Genomic DNA, 19,013 nt, shown 5'->3' with positions numbered 1-19,013 from the left:
TGTATAGAGCTTCTCCATCTTTGGCTGCAGAGCACATAATCAATCTGCTTTCTGTGTTGACTGTCTGGTGCTGTCCATGTGTAGAGTCGTCTCTTGGGTTGTTGGAAAAGAGTGTTTGCTATGACCATCGTATTCTCTTGACAAAATTCTACCAGCCTGTGCCCTGCTTCATTTTGTACTCCAAGGCCAAACTTGCCTGTTATTCCAGTTATCTTTTGGCTTCCTACTTTAGCATTCCAATCCCCCATGAAGATAAGAACATCATTTTTTGGTGTTAATTCTAGAAGGTGTTGTAGGCCTTCACAAAACTAGTCAACTTCAGCCTCTTCAGCACCAGTGGTTGGGGCATAGACTTGGACTATTGTGATGTTGAATGGTTTGTCTTGGATTTGAACTGAGTTCATTCTGTCATTTTGGAGATTGGATCCCAGTACTGCTTTTCCTACCCTTTTATTGACTAGGAAGGCTACTCCATTTCTTCTGAGGGATTCTTGCCTGCAGTAGTATACCTGATGAACATCTGAATTAAATTCACTCATTCCTGTCCATTTTAGTTCACTGATTCCTAAGATGTCGATGTTCGGTCTTGTCATCTCTTGTTTGACCACATCCAGCTTGCCTTGATTCATGGATCTTATATTCCAGGTTCCTATGGAGTATAGATCTTTGCAGCATCGGACTCTCCTTTCACCACCAGATACATCAGCAACTGAGTGTCCTTTCGGCTTTGAGCCAGTTGCTTCATTCTTTCTGGCGCTACTAGTACTAGCCCTCTGCTCTTCCCCAGTAGCATACCTTCCGACCTGAGGGGCTCATCTTCCGGTGTCATATCTTTTTGCCTTTTGGTACTGTCCATGGGGTTTTCATGGCAAAGATACTGGAGTGGGTTGCCATTTCCTGCTCCAGTGGATCACGTTTTGTCAGAGATCTCTGCTATGACCTGTCGGTCTTGGGTGACCCTGCATGGCATAGCTCATAGTTTCATTGAGCTACGCAAGCCCCTTTGCCACAACAAGGCAGTGATCCATGAAGGAGATATGTCCCCACACACACACACTAATCCCAACAACTAAAACCAGAGTGATTTCATTTAATTAGGAGGCCATCACCCATTCCAACATATCCTCACTAACTCAGTCTCTCTGGTCTTAAATGCTGCTCCCCTACAACCCAGAAAGTAAAAAGAAATCCAGTACCAAGAAGAAAACTCATTTCTATCTTCTGGTCAACAATTTGCTACAAAACTGTTGGTTCTCCCTTAGTGATGCTGGTACTCCAAGAGGGAGGAGTGCATTATTTCAGCACTATGTGCAAGGATGGAGCAGAACTTATGTTTCATTACCTCCCTTTTAAAACCCCCAAAGTCTCCTAGTTAGATGGATTCATTCAGCTGTGGCTCACACCCCCTCTCCTTCCCTCTCCCTCAAGACTAACACAGGTCTGTACCTTCCAGGAGAACAATTTATGCACAGGGCTCATCATACCAGTGTAATGTGAGTTCCCTATCCAGTAAGCTGCCACTGAACCTTCCTGAAGACTGTGAGGCCTTCAAGGCTTTCATCAGAGCAATACCCGAGGGGAAAAACAACAATGTAGGCCACCAAGTTCCACATGCATGGAAAGGTACATTATTTGATTTGCTTACACAGTGCCTATAATTACTGTGACAAGTTCTTAATTTGGTTTTAATTATTTAGAGATGCAGGGAGTAGCATTAGAACCAAATGCTCAAACGTGCAACTACTCAAATGTAGCAGACAAATGATGATGCGTCATAAAACACTCCTAGATCTGGCTGCACGTTATGGTTTCAGGTTCATAAACCATTCTCCTTTTTGTTGGATACTCATGCTTTGGGGAACTGGATTCAGTTAGACTTGGTTTCTGAAAGTCCCATAGCTTACTATCAGGTGCATCTGTAAATACTATAAATCAAGATTTAAGATTCTAGTCAGCTCAATTTGTTTAACAGGAAGAAAGGGGACTACTGTTTAAGAACCTGATAAGGTGTGATCCTCTTCTGGGCAAGGTTGTAATGATGTAGCAGATCCTCAGTTTGGGAGACTTTCTGTATCTGGTCAAATGTCAAACCCTAACCCTAACCTTTGACCATGAAAATTAAAGTTAGATACCAGAAAAACCTGTTAACTGGAAAAATAGTTAAGAAAATGGAACAAATTGAACAAAGATGCCATTAGATCTTTTTTCCAGGAGCAGATAAGGAGGATGCTAGAAGACATTTCTTGCACTGAAAGTAGTTATCCAAAACACCTGGTGGGCACAAGGTTGGAGATGGCTAAGCTAAGAATGACCCTCAAGGTCTTTTCCAACTGTAATTCTCTCATTTTAAATTTGGGGCTTTTCAATTCCTTCACAGATAGGGCAGACAACTGGGTAAGAAGCCTCTGGTAAAAATCTTTTCTTAGCAATGCATTAAGCAGGCAGGCCTGGGCAAGCCCTTCTTCATTCAGCCTGAGTCCCACTCCACATCTATGGTATGGCGATAATAATGCAATCTATTCAACAGGGATGCTGCCCACAGACATCAGAGCTGAAGGAAAGTGGATGCAGAGAGGGACCCCAGTTCTGGTACGTGCAACTCTTCAGACAGATTTGCCCGATTTTGAGGAGGAAGCCGAGGGACAGAGGAGGACAGGTGATTTTGCTGTTTCTAGGTTACTAAGTGAAGATGCTTCGACGGAGTGTGAGAATCAGCTGCCCTTGGAAAAGAAGGGACAAGGAAGAGGCAAAGTGAGCAGCCCAAGTAAGATGTGCCCCTTGCTCCTGCCATCTAGCCCTCAAGCTGCAGGAACCACCCTGAGGTGGAGCTGGAATCTTCCTGAAAGTGATGGAAGGAGAGGATCTTTCAGTGGGGATGGAACTCTTCTCATGATACTTCTTTCACATCTTCAAGAGAATATTACAATGATTAATATTTTGTTAACCCGTTAAACTCTAATAAAAGGACCATTTCTAAGCTCTCGGCTAAGCGTACTGGAGCGATAACAGGCATGTATGGGGAGGAACAGCACAATCTTGACTTTGTCACCAGTCAGCCAGAGGTCTACGAGTCAGTGGGAGGTTAAACTCTCTGCCTCCCAGGAAGAATTGCAAGGCAAGGGGAAGAATGGCCTGCCCCCAGCCATCGTCCAGAGAAGGAGCAGCTGCAGGGAACTTTATTCGTCCCTCTCTGCCAGAAAAAAACACAAAGCTCCAATTGCCAAGTGCCCTCTGGTTGCAAAGCGGACAGGAAGCACATTTTGGCCTCTGTCATCAGCCACAGGGACATGATCTGTTGGAGCATTTCCATCCAAGTGAGGCCACCAGCAAGGGGAAATCAACCCGAACTCCAATGGATGTAAATGCCTCTTTACAGCTTTCTTCTGGAGTTGTCAGACTGACTTGTCCTCTACTTTCCTCCCTTTGCATGTCTCATCTTTTCAGTTTGCATGCCAGGAGACAGGGCATGCTTCTCATATTTTTATGGATGCTTTGGGAGGAAATATTTGTATGAATGCAGTGCATCAATCGAACAGTAAATAGAGAATTCGTGTGTGAGAAGCATCCTGAGCACCCCAAAACATGGGATACTTCTGGTAAGTACTTATGTAAGCTGGAAATCTGCTCCACCATCTCAGTGATTTTGGCTGGTAGACTTTTTCATCCTTTCCTACCTATAACCCTCAATTTTATAGCCATGCTTTATTTGGATAGAAGATACCTGAACTGGCCAGGGTCTCTTCCTTCAGCAGGGACAGCACTGTGGCCTACAATGGCCATAAGCAATGAAAATGAATGGCCTTGAGAAGCCTGAGGGATGCTATTCTAATTTCTTTCCTTCAGGTATGACACTGAAACCTGATTAGCTTAGGTCCTGTGCTAAGACTTTCATAATTAACAGCACTAAGGCCTGCCAGCCCTGCAATCTATGGGTAAATAGAACATATCAAACAGAATTACCTACCAATCCCTGCTAATACACTTGGAGCCTGGCCCAACTGACATGTTAACACTAATATACACAATCTTATTAAATGAAGGTCATAACAGCTGTCAGAGAAGAGGAATGATAAACTACCAGTCCTAAAGAAGTGACAGGAAGGTTGGCTAAGAAGGCAGTTTTAGCAGTAGTGGTGCTGAGGAACCTCGTCCACTCTAAGAAGCTTATTGGTCAGGAATCCTGTGAAACCCTAAAAGCCTCCATCAAAAGCAGTCAGGATGGGATGGAGATGTGAACATTAATTCTGAACACAGAAGAGAGAAACTAGTACAGAAGCGCATAAGACAACATCCTGGTATCCTGCCTGTAGTGGTAATTTCCATCACTAGATCTTTGAGTAAAAATAGACATATATATTCTAAGTGTGATTTCAACATATATTGTTTGTACATAGAAATAAATGTCTTGCAATACAATGAATGTGTGTCAAAACCCATTCCCACTCACTTCAGAATGCTTGTCTTCCTCTTTAGAGCACTTCAACTATACTAACCAAGGAACTCTAATAAGCCAGCCATATCACTTAAAATGTACCATTTGAGTTCTATTGTTCCCCTAGAGAGGGGAACTAAAATCACCGGAAGCTAGAGGGCAAAAGAAAAATAGTAATTAAATTATCCCAGTTCTCTTTGCAAACATCTTTGCATATCAAACAGGACTAACACTATCCAACGAATGCTAGCAACATCATGTGCTACAGGAATCCACCAGCCAGAGGAGCACACCTTAAGATACTCCAAGCATTCCCTAAGTCACGCCAGAACTGCATGTCACCATATACCCCCAGTACAGTCAGTTCCCCACTGAGGGGAAAAAAGCTTCCCTCTGCCTATCTAAGAGAAACAACATACCTTAATGATTTTGGGGTCTGCACAGCGACTATTGCCATTACTAGCATGCATCCAGCTGCCCTCAAAGGCTGGGCAATGTTGGCGCAGGGAACATCGCTTTTCTGAAACGCACCAGCCACACTCAAAGCGCGGGTCTGCTTTGAGGCACAGTCCACAGCTTTCACGCAGAGCTGAGCACTTGTACAGGTGAGCTGCGGAAAGAAAATGTAGATGCCTTCTTACAGTTAGAGAGAAAAGGTACGGGCAAGGCAGAACTGCCAAACAAATATCCCTCTGGTGGATTTTTTTTTTACATTGTCCAGAAATGCAACTCAGGCTGCACTGTTCTCCATTTTGCCTCTGTTAGCCCAGGCTGACAGCTGTCCACCTCAGGACTGTGAATCCTGAGCTCATTCAGTGATCACAGTTGAATGTGGCCAGCAAGGGATTTAACATAATGCAGATACCCAACCATTAGGTTCTCTCGGTGCATCCAGAAGGAGGGTTCCTAGCACTGCTGACTAACTAACTAACTAAATTTTTATTTATTTAAAACTTTTATATGCCATCCTAGCACTACTGATTATCTATCTATCTATCTATCTATCTATCTATCTATCTAAACTTTTATATGCCATCCCCTCATGCCTCAGCATCTCGGGACAGCTTACAACATAGAATTAAAACAATAAAACAGCAGAAAGCAATCAAAAGACTATTTCTTCTTGCTCTGTCTAATGAACTTTTTATGGTTAGTAGAAAGATAAAAGTGGCGGAGAAACATGAGAGGATACAAAGGAAGACAATGCCTGGACCTTCTATAAATGCCATGAATGGGACAAAGCAATAGTATAATAAAAGTCTTACATAAAAACACCTTAGTTGACAGTCACAGACCAGGACATATCTATACCACAAATGTCAACTAGTGAACTGATACATTTGTCATAGCTTAGTCAGCCAAGTCTATATGAGATTGTCCATCCTCAGAACTACCATGCCCTGCATTCCTTGCATAGGACTTGTATGACTAAAACCTGACCAGTGTTTAATGTATATATTATAGAGTGGATGCACTCTTAATTTCCAGTGAGATGCTGAATGGCTGGCCGTGTTTGTAAGGGACACTACAGAGAAAATGTTCCTGAGAAAGAACATCTTATTTGGGAGGCAATTTACCTTGATGGGTATGAGAGAAAGTAAGGACAGTGTGTGTTCTGGATTTCGACTCCTCTCAGAGGAAGCTTCCCCATATCTAACGCTGCCCCCACCCATAACTTTGACTTACCCTGGATATTCTGAGGATTGTCAATGATGAAGTTTCCATTCCACACCACAGAAAGGTTCACTGGAAGGTCACTGATGTCATTCCCTTCATAGAAATACTGCCAGGGGAGACACAACAGAGCAAAGAGAACATTAGTCACACTAAGACACAAAGAAGTAGGCAGAGCATCTGAGTCAATCCAGAGACTAGAGGGATGTACTGACTTATTCCAAGTGCACCTGCTGTTAGCAGAGATGACCATATGCCAAAAGTAAGACACAGTAAAGAAACAAAAAACCCCTCTTATCCAAGGATCTTCCTATCTTTGAGAAAAGGATAATTTTTCTTATCTTTTAAGTCGCTTCCTAGAACTCTGCCAGACAGATGACATTTTGGGGGAAATAGTATTTGAACCTGGATTTGATCCAACATATTCCTCAGACCGCCCACTCCATTTTTTCCCTTGCATATAAAAATGGTGTTGACAGAATTTGGCTGTGTTCTGGTATAGCTCTTTACCTCTCCTATCACTAGCAGAAACCAAATCACTGATGGAAACTCGGCAAATCTATTGAAAGACACATTGCGTGCATAATTTACTTGGGCAGAGGACTTCAGTGTCTCCTGACAGAGAAGTTGCATTAACTTGGTGTAGAATGTGGATTCTTTTTTTATAAGCACGTTCAGCATATATGCAACCAGAAGAAACCTGATTTCCAGAGCTCTTTCAGTGCTGTACAACCCAAGTATAGCAGTTTCACTACATATATACTAAAAACTATGATGCAAATGATTTTATTTTAACCAACACTTAGCATTCAGCAGTGTAGCATTTTCTGACAAAGTGTATAGACTGAGCAACCGTCATATCTGAAACTAAGCGGCAAGATTCTCTGCTCTCCAGAGCTGGCAACATTAGTTTTTGCCTTTCCCAGAGTAGGGGAAAGAAATCTCCTGCACAGGAAATGAAAATGTAACGGACCAAAGGCAGAGCACGTCCCTTGGAGGGCTGCTTACAGAGAGACACAAATTTGAAATTATATCTCCATCCCGCATCACCATGAGGCCTTGCTCTCCTACCCCAGTGAAAGATTCACCCAATTTTTAGCCCAAGCCAAAGTTCTGGCTGCCTCATCAATATTCCCTCCACAGTGCCTGCGCACACGTGGAAGCTTAATCGATACAAAGGCAGGAAGGCAGTCGGAACCTTCCTGACAGCTAATGACCTCCTTCGGCGAGAGATTCTCCGCTCCTCTCTGGAGAAAATGACAGGCATGTCAGAAGAGATTAAATGAAAGATTCATGGCATGCTGGAGTTTGTTAGGGAGCTATGGATGCTATAAAATCAGCTCTCCCTGAGCCTCGGAACCTCTCCCTCCCTCAGCTCGTGGCTCCAAGTTTGCCTCCACTGCTCATGAAGCTGAAGGAGCATGCATCCCCTTTCCCTTGCCACACATTTCCAAGCTCCTCACTACACATGAAGGATCCAGCTTCCATTCATCCACTTCCTTGGAAGCCTATCGTGTGCTTAATTCACTGATACATGCCAAAAAAAAAATGTGATAACTTGTTAAGCGTTCAAACAAAAGTGCAAGCTAGCACGTGGTACAGAATGAAAAACAATGCTAAGCATCAGAAACAGATGAGCTCCTGAGAACAGACAGATCCATTTCAAGTATCTCCTCAAGTGGTAAGATTTTAGTCTTTTATAAATTATAAGAATGGATTTTTAGATTAGATGCGTGTCAATTCTCATCGCAGTAACAGAGATCATATTGTGCAGATAGAGCAGCCTCCCTCAACCTGGGGCCTGCCATGCCACCGCTGGAGCAATCCTTCTTGGGGAGCAGCCCAAGCTCCCAGAGACAAGGAACAGCCCAGCTCAGCAGACCAGAAGTGCCTGGGCCTCCGGGGAGATGGCTGCAGATCTCCTGCTGCCAGGAGTAGGGACTCTGCCTCCCGGGCACCCCGATGCCTCGCGGGGCTGGGCTCCCATGAGGAGGAGTGCTTCCTTGCAAAGAAGGCTGCCTTGGGAGAAAGTGGCTCCGCATGGTAGGCTCTAGTGAAGAAAACCTTCCACGTCTGACTAGCCAGAGCTGGAACCAATGCTGTGCTTGCCGCTCCAGGGCCACCTGCCTCGTCTCCCAGACCTCGCCATGGGACTGATGCTCCTCTGCTTCCAGACTGAGCAATGCACTGGGCCGCCCGACTGTGCTGACCCTTGCCTGTCAGCCCTGGCTGCTCCCCGCTCAGCCTGACTGCTTGGCTACTCTTGCCCTAGCCTGGCCCCCACGAGCCTGAAACGCTGGCCTGTTTCCCTGCCTGGTTCTTCGGGTAGCCACCTCACTTTGCTGCAGCCAAAGCAGGACAATGAGCAATAATAAACCGGGGTCCCTGGCTGTGTGGTGGATTCTGCTCTGGTGCAGATGAGTGCAAGCCGAATGCCTCTTCAGACCTCGCTCTTTCACATGGCCCTAGCCTGGCCCCCATGAGCCTGAAAGGCTGGCGCTTGGTCATCTGCCTGTTTAGCCGGTTTGTTTTCTGTCTTCCAATTGTGGTGGACCACAGCTCCCAGGGTGCTTGAGCATTGGCAAGTTGGCCAGGGATGCCAATTTGAAGCATATTCAAATATCCCCACCCATATGCCATTCAATTTGCATCCTATTCTTCTACTAATGGAATTCAGTGAAAATTGAATATGCCATTATATGAAACATGATACTCTTTAGAAGAAAAAATGTAAGACCTATATGCCAACATTCTAATTCAGAAACTAAGGGCAGGATAGAAATTTAATTGAAAAGTAAATAAATTTAAGGTATTTACTTGATTTATATCCTGCCTTTTTACAAAAGATCTTAAAGCATCTTACATCATTCTCCTCCTCCTGTTCTCAAGCTTATCCCCAGAACCTCCCTGTTGAGAGGCTGGGCTGAGACTCTGTGACCTATTTTTAGAACACCCACCAATAAACATTTCCAGATTTAAAAATACACACTTTTAAAAATGTAACATTTGAATGAATATACTGATGCCTGGAGGTGAGCAAGATTTCCACTGATACATTTCTTCTGAAAAAAAGGTTCTTCTTCAAGCTGATACCTCCGTACATGCTATGTTATTCCTAGTTCTACAATAAATTTCATGTCCTATCAACAATTAAAATGAATAAGCCAAGCACTCCCTTCAGCAAACTGTACAGAAATAATTAAATGTACAGATAAATGGAAGCACAACTAAATGAAAGTACAGCTAATGTAAGCTCACTGCGATAAGGCCCATGTGCAGTACGCAACCTGACTATGGATCACAAGGACAAAAATACCTGATACTTGAATAAAATGTGGTGCATGCCAAGGATGGGGCAGAGTTCTGTGCAGGTTATCATTCTATTCCTTTGTAGCTAATTGGAGATGGGTAGAAGAAGTCCAGTACCGTAATAATCCAGGAAGTCAGGAAGATTTAGATTAAGGAGAAGCACCCATCATGCAGTAAGTGGGAACTGTGGGGGGAGGGGTGGCAGAGAAGGATTTAGCTGTGACGAGCAGCGTGGCAGCATAAGCGAAATTGGCATTTTCAATTTGTACTCTGACATGTCTCATTTGGGGCCCTGGCATCTCGGGGAGGCATACAGCCTGCAGCTGTCCGAAACAGTTATTTGCATTTCTCAGCCCTGGCTCCTTTTTGGAAATGAGTTCCTTCTGAATGGGGTGTGGAGTGGGGATGGTAGATTATTTAACTCTTCAGATACCTGTCCCAACTAAAACAACCCACAGTCAAGAGAAGGATGTGGGTATTTCTGCTTCAGAAGACACAGAGCTCCCCTCATTAGGAGATACATCTTGGGTGGGAAGGAAGACCTATGAAGATCTGCAGCAAGTATTGCAAGGTCAAGAGCTGAGATAAAATGAGTGTTCACAAAACAGGGCATGAAAAATCAAGACAAAAGTGTCTTGAAGGCTCTAGAGATGCTACTAATATTCACAGGAACAATCCAAGCATTGTTAGGAATGGTAACTGACCTAATTTACATTTTAAAAATAGGCATGTACGCATGAGTACAATCAGGTATTGGTGTCCCACCTTTCCTTCTATATACTTTAAGGCAGCTTACAAAAATAATAAAATACAGTATTAAATAAATAGAGCAGACATGTTCTATATTTAACCATATTATACTAATATTTTACCCTCTAAGGTGAGCTGCACTAGCCTTGCAACGGGGAGTATGGGGAATGGTTGTCTACATCTTTCCTCTCCCAGACTTTATCTACAGGTAGTCCAAGGGTTATGGGGGAATTCTATTCCTGAAAACATCTTTAAATCAAATTTGTCTGTTAGTCGGATCACATGAGTAAACCAAATGTTTGTCATAGTATATGCTTTACTTTTCCGTGCTTATAAAACACTTAAGAAGCATTTCCATTTTCACTAAAACATCTTAAACACAATACAGCATTGTAATAATGATAATAATAGAGTAATAATAGAGTAACTACAGGTAATGAAGAGAAAGAATTAGTAAACAGTATTGGAAAAAAACCAATAAAAGAAACAGTTCTTAAAGCAGTTTCGAGTATTTGTGAGATACCATTACGCCTAACATTAACTGATGATGATGGGGATGCATCTGGTACTGGAGGGTCAGGGTTTGCTTGTGCTTCTGGGGGGCGGGTTACCACTGGAGTTCCTTTCTTGAATAGGCCTCAAGGGCTGTTTGTACAGCCATTTTCTTTTTCTCATCTTGAATGGCCTTGTAGCAGCTGAGGGCCTTGGTTACTGCATGGTAGACCTTTATGAACCTCTTCATGTTTGGATCTTGCTTCTCAAACTTTGCCATCCCTACTTCAACATGACAAAAAGCCACAAATACTGTATCTCTAGGGAACTACATGGCCATTGAGAGACGTGTTGCCAAACGCATCATGTGGTTCCCTAGAGCCATTGGTAGTTTTTTGCTAGTAATATTCATATAGGATTTCTGGCAGGCTGTGCATTCATAAGTACGGGCTCTTTGTAACCCAGGGACTACCTATATTTGGTCAGAAGAGCAGAAGAGAAAGAATGTGTGTACTCTGTTGCATGGCAGAAGAATTGTGCCATGCAGAGTTGCATGGAAGAAACCTTCACTCACAGCAGGTTACCAGGTGAGTGTCCAGTTCCAGGGGTTTCTGGACAGTTTACAACAGTGCATAAAACAAAGCAATAAAATACAAATGCAGTACAATACAAATAGAATGAATTCAAAATATATAAATGAATTTAAAATAGCTAAAAACATACTGTAAAAAATGATCCTGCAAAGGAAAAGAATCACTTGGATAATCCCCCTCAACCCCTGGGTAACCAGGTAGATCTTTAAAGGCTTCTGCATAAAGGGCTGCACTGAAAAAAAATGCAAGTTTGGCACCTGACAGACTTCAGTGTTTCAAGATGGGGGCCACCACAAAGAAAGCCCTCCCCCCTGTTGCCACCCACTGAGCCTCCCTGGGGGTTGGCAGTTGGAGCACTTGAAGGAAGGCCCCAGAGTTTGAGTTTAGTGTCCAAGTAGATCGCGGTTGGGAGAGGCACTCCAGCAGTATTGAAGTCCCAAGCCATATAAATTCAAGGTTTTAGATGTTAAAAACAACACCTTGAACTGGACCTGGAAGCATTCAGGCAGCAAATGCTGAGCTAGGATAAAACCCTGATGTCCATTTTTTTGTGTGCAGTATGGAGGTGTCAATAAGGCCTCACTGGCATGCAATGGCCCAAAACAGAAACAGCACTTGGCATATTAGGCCTAAACTGATGAGTGTACCAGCTTCATTGCAGGAGGGCTGAAGATTACACTGGCTTGTTTGAAACATGCCTAGCATGTTCTTACACATTTAAGGATGTGTTGAACGTGATTTAGTCATCTCTTTTAATTCTTCCACGGGACAGAAAGGGCTGGTGGGCACATGTGGAGGAAAAAGAACAAGGAATCAATCTGCCTCCACAGTTGCCAGTCTCTCCATGACTCAACCAGAGGAAGAAGAAGCCAGATTTTTGGTCTTGCCAACAACAGCCTGAACTATTCCTAGCTATCCTAATATTGCCTATAGGAAGAGAGCCCAATATGTATCCCAAGAGCCAGAGGGAAGCCAGCGAAGGTGGGTGTTCGGAGAAGACAGACAGGAAAGCAGCCAACAAGCCTGGGCGTTGGCCAGAAGTCTGACACCACATGCTCATGTTACACAGACAAAGCCAAACACTTGCTTGTGCTTCTACTCTGTTTTTATTTTTTTTAAGCCACTGGTATTTTAACCCTCTTCAGGCACACACAGTAGGTCTCCCTTTTACTGAAAGTATATATAAAACCGTTCCATGGTTCTGTACTTGTAACTGTTAATGCAGAGTAGAATCTTCAATCCCCATGTTAACATGGGTTGAGAGAATGAAAGGCAGGGAATGGGGAGAATCCACTCTTTCCTCATTCTTTAACCACTCAGATAAGTACTCAATCATAAATACCAAAAGGCCCAGGCTGAGATCCAAAGCACATTTATTTGGAAGGTAGTCTTATGAAATCAATGGGGCTTATTTCTAAATAAACATGCTGAAGATCACAATGGAATGCTACCTTAAAACATTTTTGCCAGTTGGTTGTATTGCCAATGTCATTAACGTCCCACCATCTGAATTTTTACAATTTTATACTTCTGTAAATCTAATTGGTTGGGTTAACTTCCATGGCATGCTGGAAGCTGGCTTCATTTCACAGGGTGTAGCTCTGGCTTCACTACCAGAACACACAATAGCACACCTACGCAAAACAACTTCACTGGAACAGCAAGACAATTCTAAGACAATTTTCCTTGACCTAGTCTGGATTTTTCTGGACTTAACTGCTAGCATTCCTGACCATTAGCCATACCAGCTGGGACTGATGGAAGCTGAAGTCCAAAACATCTGGAGGACAACCCAGGGTGGGGAAGGCTGCGCTACAATAAAATTTACTTGACTTTGTTTGTGACTCTCCCAAACACACTGCCCATCAATAGCCAAGTCCTTATATTTTTACTGGAGGAGACTGCTGTCCCAATATTAAGAACAAGTATATGACCACATCTGAAAAATATCACTGCTGACTCCTGTGAGGTAGTAGTACTACTTATGCCAGAATGAAGAGTGAAAAAGCTTGTACATTGATATTGTCAAGCTTCCACTTAGCAATTCAACTGGGTCCTGTGAAAGCCTCCTATCTTTTCCAGGAAGAATGAGTCAACACTGTACTAGAGATCAGAGGTGGAGAACCTTTTTTAGTCAGAGGACAGAATTCCATTTCAGATCAACTTTGTGTGTTTTGTGGGGGTGACATTCTAGTGTGGACAGCACTAGGAGAGGCATTTCATTTTTCAGATGGGGGAAACAGAACAAAAGCTGGGAAAACACCAGACAACTGGTAGCTGGGGCAAATGGGTTAGGCCAGGGAAAGGGGGCATGATTACCTAGGAATTCCAAGAAGCGCTGGATTTGGCCCCCAGTCCAAAGGCTCTGTACCATTGTTGCAGATAACCAGAATAAGGGAATCAAGCAAACATAATTAAAAAAATACAAACATCCATTATTTGTGTCTGGTGGCAATAAGCTTAAAAAGAAATTCAGGGGGATCACATTCACAAGGAAGTGCCTCTTTAAAATGTACCAAGAACAGCATTTAATTCCCACAGCCTGGCCTGAGGTTCTGTGCCATTTTCCTGCAAGAATTACACAGATGCACAGCAAGAAAGCGCCTGTGCTTCTATTGCTGATTAGGCAGTCGTGATTGCTACAGATTCCTGACCTCAAGACTTGGCAGTTAGGCAGGGGAATGGCGGCACTCCAATTATTTCCATCTAAGCTGTATTTATTTGTTGTTGACAGATACACAGATGGATCCTGTGCATGCCTTGAAATCTCAAACGGGAATTCTATTTACTTTTTTCCAAATAAATAAATAAATAAATAAGATCACAACAGCTCTCTGCAATTATACAACACAGAAATTTAGGCAGTAACTGCTCAGCACTCCCATAATCAATGTTCAGGTGTCTCTCTCTGGCTTCTTGCTCTCTGAGGACAGGCTCAACCATCCATAGTCCACCTCTGTATAAAGCAGGTTCCCAAACACATGTTGGTGTTTCCTCCTTTCTTCATCTGCTAGAATGAATTAAATGTGGTAAACACACACACTGAAAAACCTTTCCAGCACTGCTTTTCTAATACATAAATTGCAGCTCGGTGGTTCAGTTACAGCTGCCAAAGGGGAGGAGCAATTGCTCAGCAGTCCAGCACATGCTTTGCATGCAAAACCACCCCAGGTCAATCCCTGACATCTCCAATTAAAAAAAGGTTCAGTCAGGAGGTGATATGAATGACCCTCCTGCCCAAGTCAGGGAATATTTATAACACATGAAGTGGCCCTGAGGCTTGGAAACTCCCAGTTTCACAGCTAGTGGCATACATTCCCCGACAGGGCATCAAAAGCCAATGACTCCAAGGACTTAGCACATCATAAATATTATTCAGTTGGCTTACAAGCTTTTCAGACAAGCCAAGCAGACCCAAATTGTGGGTAGGCCAAAGGGGAGATTCGGTTGCACGTCTGCTTCTATCCTTTGACCTAACTATCTCAGCTTTTGACTAAGAAATTCATCACCTGTTTCATGTCTATGCCAAATACGTTTCATTTCAAAAGTCTATACCAAGTGTGTCTTTAGTCAAAGCAGCTGATCTGTCTTTAAAAATTAAAAGAACACATATGCAGGTGGACACACGGATAGGCACACAGCATGGCAAGCAAGAAGCAAGAAAGCAGATGGATTCAGAAGGACAAACAGAGACAGAGTATACACAGGGGAAAAAAGAGAAAAAATGACCAGAAAGGAAGAGAAGATGAACACGTGAATCAGGTGCAAAAGATCTGTGATAGATTAATCTAGTTGAGGGAACAGAAAAATTCTCATGTCATTAATGCTGCCAATGTTTTCTTTATTCCCCTTTTTCCCCTTCAGCATGAAGGTTAGGGTTGTCTAAATCCTCCTATTATCATTACAGGATAAATCATTATCATTATTTCTATACTGCCCAAGAGCAAAAACTCTCTGGGTGGTATAAAATTAATAAATACAATATAAATTATACCATATAAAATATGTGTAACAGTAAAAATATAAAATGGTATTTAAATCTGAAACCAAATTTTAACAACTCAAAAAGATAGGTCCATGCAGATTGGCATCCTACAACAGCTGACAATACCCCAAAGTGCTACTTCAAGCTATTTAAATGCATCCACACAGAGGGCAGTCTTAGCCTGGCATTGAAAGGTTAGTGTGGTTGGCACCAGGCAAGCCTGAGTAGGGAAGCTTCCTTAATTTGGGGACTACCACAGAGAGGGCCCTTTTCCATGTTGCCAACAAGCAAACCTCCCAGGGAAGTGGCAGTCAGAGGAAACCCCTGGATGTTGATGGCAGTGCCTGGGTAGATTGCAGCTGGGAGAGGCATTCCATCAAGTACAGTGCCCCCAAGCTGCATAGGGTGTTAGAGTTAGGGTTAAAACCAGCAGCTTGACTCAGGCCTGTAAGTATACAGGCAGACACTGCAAATGGGTTTTTGCTATGAGGCATCCCAGACTCCAAAAGGACGGAGTGTGGAATAGTCACTGCAGTGTCTTTAATGGGGCACCTCTTCAGGTGCCACTGAGTCACTTTTTCAAGGTCATCTTCCATAAGGCTCCGATCCCTGCAGATTTTAACAACTGAAACTAGGAGAATATCTCCATTCCCAGTATATTTGGTATGGCGTTCCCCTGCTCATTAGCTTAGCATTCCCCTTGATTAAGTTTCACCTTGTTCTACCTAATCAAGCATCAAATTAAGCAACAAGTTTTTGAAACATAGAGCCCAGATGCCTGGATGGTCTGGAAACAGGATCTAACAGCTTTTCAGCTTAGGGTGGACTGCTGCCCAGAGAAAAAGGACTCTGCATTTCCTGAGGCTTGCACCATCCTGACATGCTGTTCCTGACTAGCAGCATCCCTTTATAGTCATCTAGTGACCATGGACATTTAGATTTTTAGAAAAGCCGAAACACAATTTCATCAAGGAGGGCTTTAGAAAGGGTCAGGAGCCAGAGTATTCAGTAGGCACCATGTGAGCAAGAGGTTCTGCTATGTTAATAAGCCTCTTCCAGCTTCTTCTCCATTAATTCAGGGGAATCAGCAACATCAAACTGCCTTCCATCATAACAGGAAAACTATATTTCTCGCATTTGTCTTTTGCAGCTCTATATCCAAAGCGCAAGTGATGCTGAAGAGAAAAGACCTTAGTAAGGAAGACATCCACTATGCTAATCTCCTAGATCCATTCACAACACCATTACACTGTACACATCCACCTTGCGTATCTATACTCACACAATCACTCTCCAACCTCATTTCCCTTGACTGTTTTCTGCACAAGTAGGATAGTTGCAACGGTGCCCTATTTTTCTATAGTCAATGACCTCAATGCCTTCCCAGCGCTGTGAGGACGGCATAACGTGCATCGTGTCCCATCGGGGCTCAACTGCAATTCATCATTATTTTATCTGCTGGAATTTAATTGGATCCTATCAAACTCTCCTGATACTCCCTTTTCACTTTAAACACTGCTGCAGGAAAGATAAATGTTGGTGCTGCCTGGAGATGGGTCCGTGTAGCTTTCTTCCTTTACAAACATTTCTGGATTTGCAAGATCTAGTGCTATTTCTCCCTCTGTGCTTTGCTAATTAAAAATACATATACTGTAGGTGTGTGGTATTCATAATAGAGCCTTGTGTTTATGATTTATGGAACCTTATAAATGTACTCAAGGCTCAGTAAAATACCAACACATGCACGTGTGTGCACACGCATGCACTCCTGGGCTTGACATCTGCTTTGATTTTACATTCACTTTCTCCCTGCCTAGCATTATTTTTCTCCATCACTGCTTGCAAGTCTCCTTCCCTTATAAATTCACCTAGTTCTATAGCCGTATATTTCTCAAGTGCAGCATTTCCACAGTCTCAGTTCCCAGTCATAATAAGACCCCTCAAATTCTAATCCAAAATGGACACAAGCAGGTTTTTAAAGGAATAGATATTTATTGTATATTTATATTTGTCTATCACTCATATACAGGAATACACATATATAATTTTATATTTATACACCTTTGGGAAGTAAAATGTAAGACTGCAGTTAAAAGGTGTTTTGTTTTTGCTATATATTTTAATACACATTTAATTACTGCTATTGCTTTTTATTGTTTGTCAACAGCTTTGAGAAGCTGTTCATCATTTAAAAGGTGGAATATGAATTTTTAAATATGTAAATTAAAAATGTATGGCAAAATCTCTTAGGTAACTGGTTTCCTACCTTGCAAAGCATTAAATGAGCAACTGAGCTCAGACATGCCCCTCTAACTCTACATGCCCGCAGGAAAAAGTCATGATTGAACCTTAAAAAAGATACCTTCTGCAAAGGCTATCCTCAAGCCAAGGCGGATCAGCATCAGCCCAATATTTTGCCCGTGTAATGGGCAACAGCTAAGGACAGGACAGACTTTGCTGCAGGTGGGAATGTTTTTTTCTTTTAAAGGGCATTGCTGAAAAGGAAAATCTTAAACCTTGCTGGCATTCCTTCCTCCTTCCTTCCCCACCAGCCAAACACTTCCATCATAAAATGGTGTAAGGAGGGCAGGTCTTAGTTCTCACGGATGGCATCACTGGCACTGCTCAGCAGGTGATTATGCTCATCAAAAAGTTCCTTTCCAAGAGGGTTCAATCGCCACAGAGGCAATAGCAGGCAGGGGAAGCAACTGAGGAAATGCAGCCCATAACAGAGGCATTGGAATTCCCCCAAGTAAGACCTTCCGGGCAAGAAAACTGTTCTGATTGTAGTCAAGTCATGTCAGCCTTTATCCGTTGTTCTTTGGGGGATGCAACACAGGTCTGAAGAGAAAGAATCTGAACTACCTTCAGTAAGAACATCCCAGCAAGATCAGGCCCAAGGCACTCCAACGTACTATATAGGAACGTAAAAAAGCCATGCTGCCGAAGACCAAAGTTACCCAATGTCACCCAGCGTTCTCAGCACACGGGGGTCAACCAGCTGCCTGCAGGAATACACAAGCAGGCAGGACTGCCACAGCCCCCTGCCACAGCCACTCCCCAGCACCTCATGTAGAGGTGCACACTGGAAACCACACGTAACTGTCAGAACTAACAACCACAGATAGCCTTACATTCCTTGAAGTTGCCCAGCCCTCTTTAAAGACCATCAATACATTCCGTGGAAGCAAATTCCATTGGTTAAATAGTCACTGTGTGAAGAAGAACTTCCTTTTATCTATCCTGAAACTCCAGCCAATCAGCTTCACAGAATGATAGCAAAATTCAATATTGTGAGAGAGGGAAAAAATGTCTCCATATCTACTTTTTCCTCACCATGCATAACTTTTTACACCTCTATTATGTGTCCCCTCATTCATCTTTTCTCTAAACTTGACAAGTCCAGCTGTAGTGACTTTTTTATTATTCATTTTTCCTCTTAAGAGCAGCTGATCCTGCCCCATGAAAAGAATTCGTCCCAATAAAGGTCCTTGTGTGATCCCACTATTTATATGCCTCACTTGGGAGAATTTAACATTTATTCCTACATTTTGCTTTCTGGTCTTTAACCAGTTACTGATTCATAAGAGGAACGTGTTTTAACTCCAAGGGCTGGTCCAACCAAAGCACCTCATTGCACATATGAAGATACTTAGAAATTATTACAAGATTAATATTTATATCTCACTTTCTTCCTCTCGCAAGGAACCCAAAGCAGTTTACATAGTCCTTCTCCACTGCATCTGACAACAACCCTGTGAGGTGGGATAGGCTAAGA

At 42.9% G+C, this 19,013-nt stretch overlaps 1 protein-coding gene across 5 annotated transcripts in view; it reads right to left on the bottom strand.

The window, feature by feature from the left end:
- Positions 1-19,013, bottom strand: part of PLXNA1 (plexin A1) — a 342,839-nt gene that overhangs the window by 83,904 nt on the left and 239,922 nt on the right. For all 5 annotated transcript variants that reach the window (XM_044451657.1, XM_044451658.1, XM_044451661.1 and 2 more), the window contains 2 exons: positions 6,119-6,215; positions 4,852-5,042 (listed from right to left, as the gene is read on the bottom strand). In XM_044451657.1, coding sequence (XP_044307592.1) covers positions 4,852-5,042; positions 6,119-6,215 — 288 coding nt within the window. The remainder of the gene's footprint in view (positions 1-4,851; positions 5,043-6,118; positions 6,216-19,013) is intronic.

This window comes from Varanus komodoensis, unplaced genomic scaffold (genome assembly GCF_004798865.1).
Source record: "Varanus komodoensis strain SLA01 unplaced genomic scaffold, ASM479886v1 scaffold6_2, whole genome shotgun sequence".
NCBI classification, from domain to species: domain Eukaryota; kingdom Metazoa; phylum Chordata; class Lepidosauria; order Squamata; family Varanidae; genus Varanus; species Varanus komodoensis.
The sequence above is the reverse complement of the archived record's forward strand: the minus strand, read 5'-3'. Positions and strand labels throughout refer to the sequence as shown.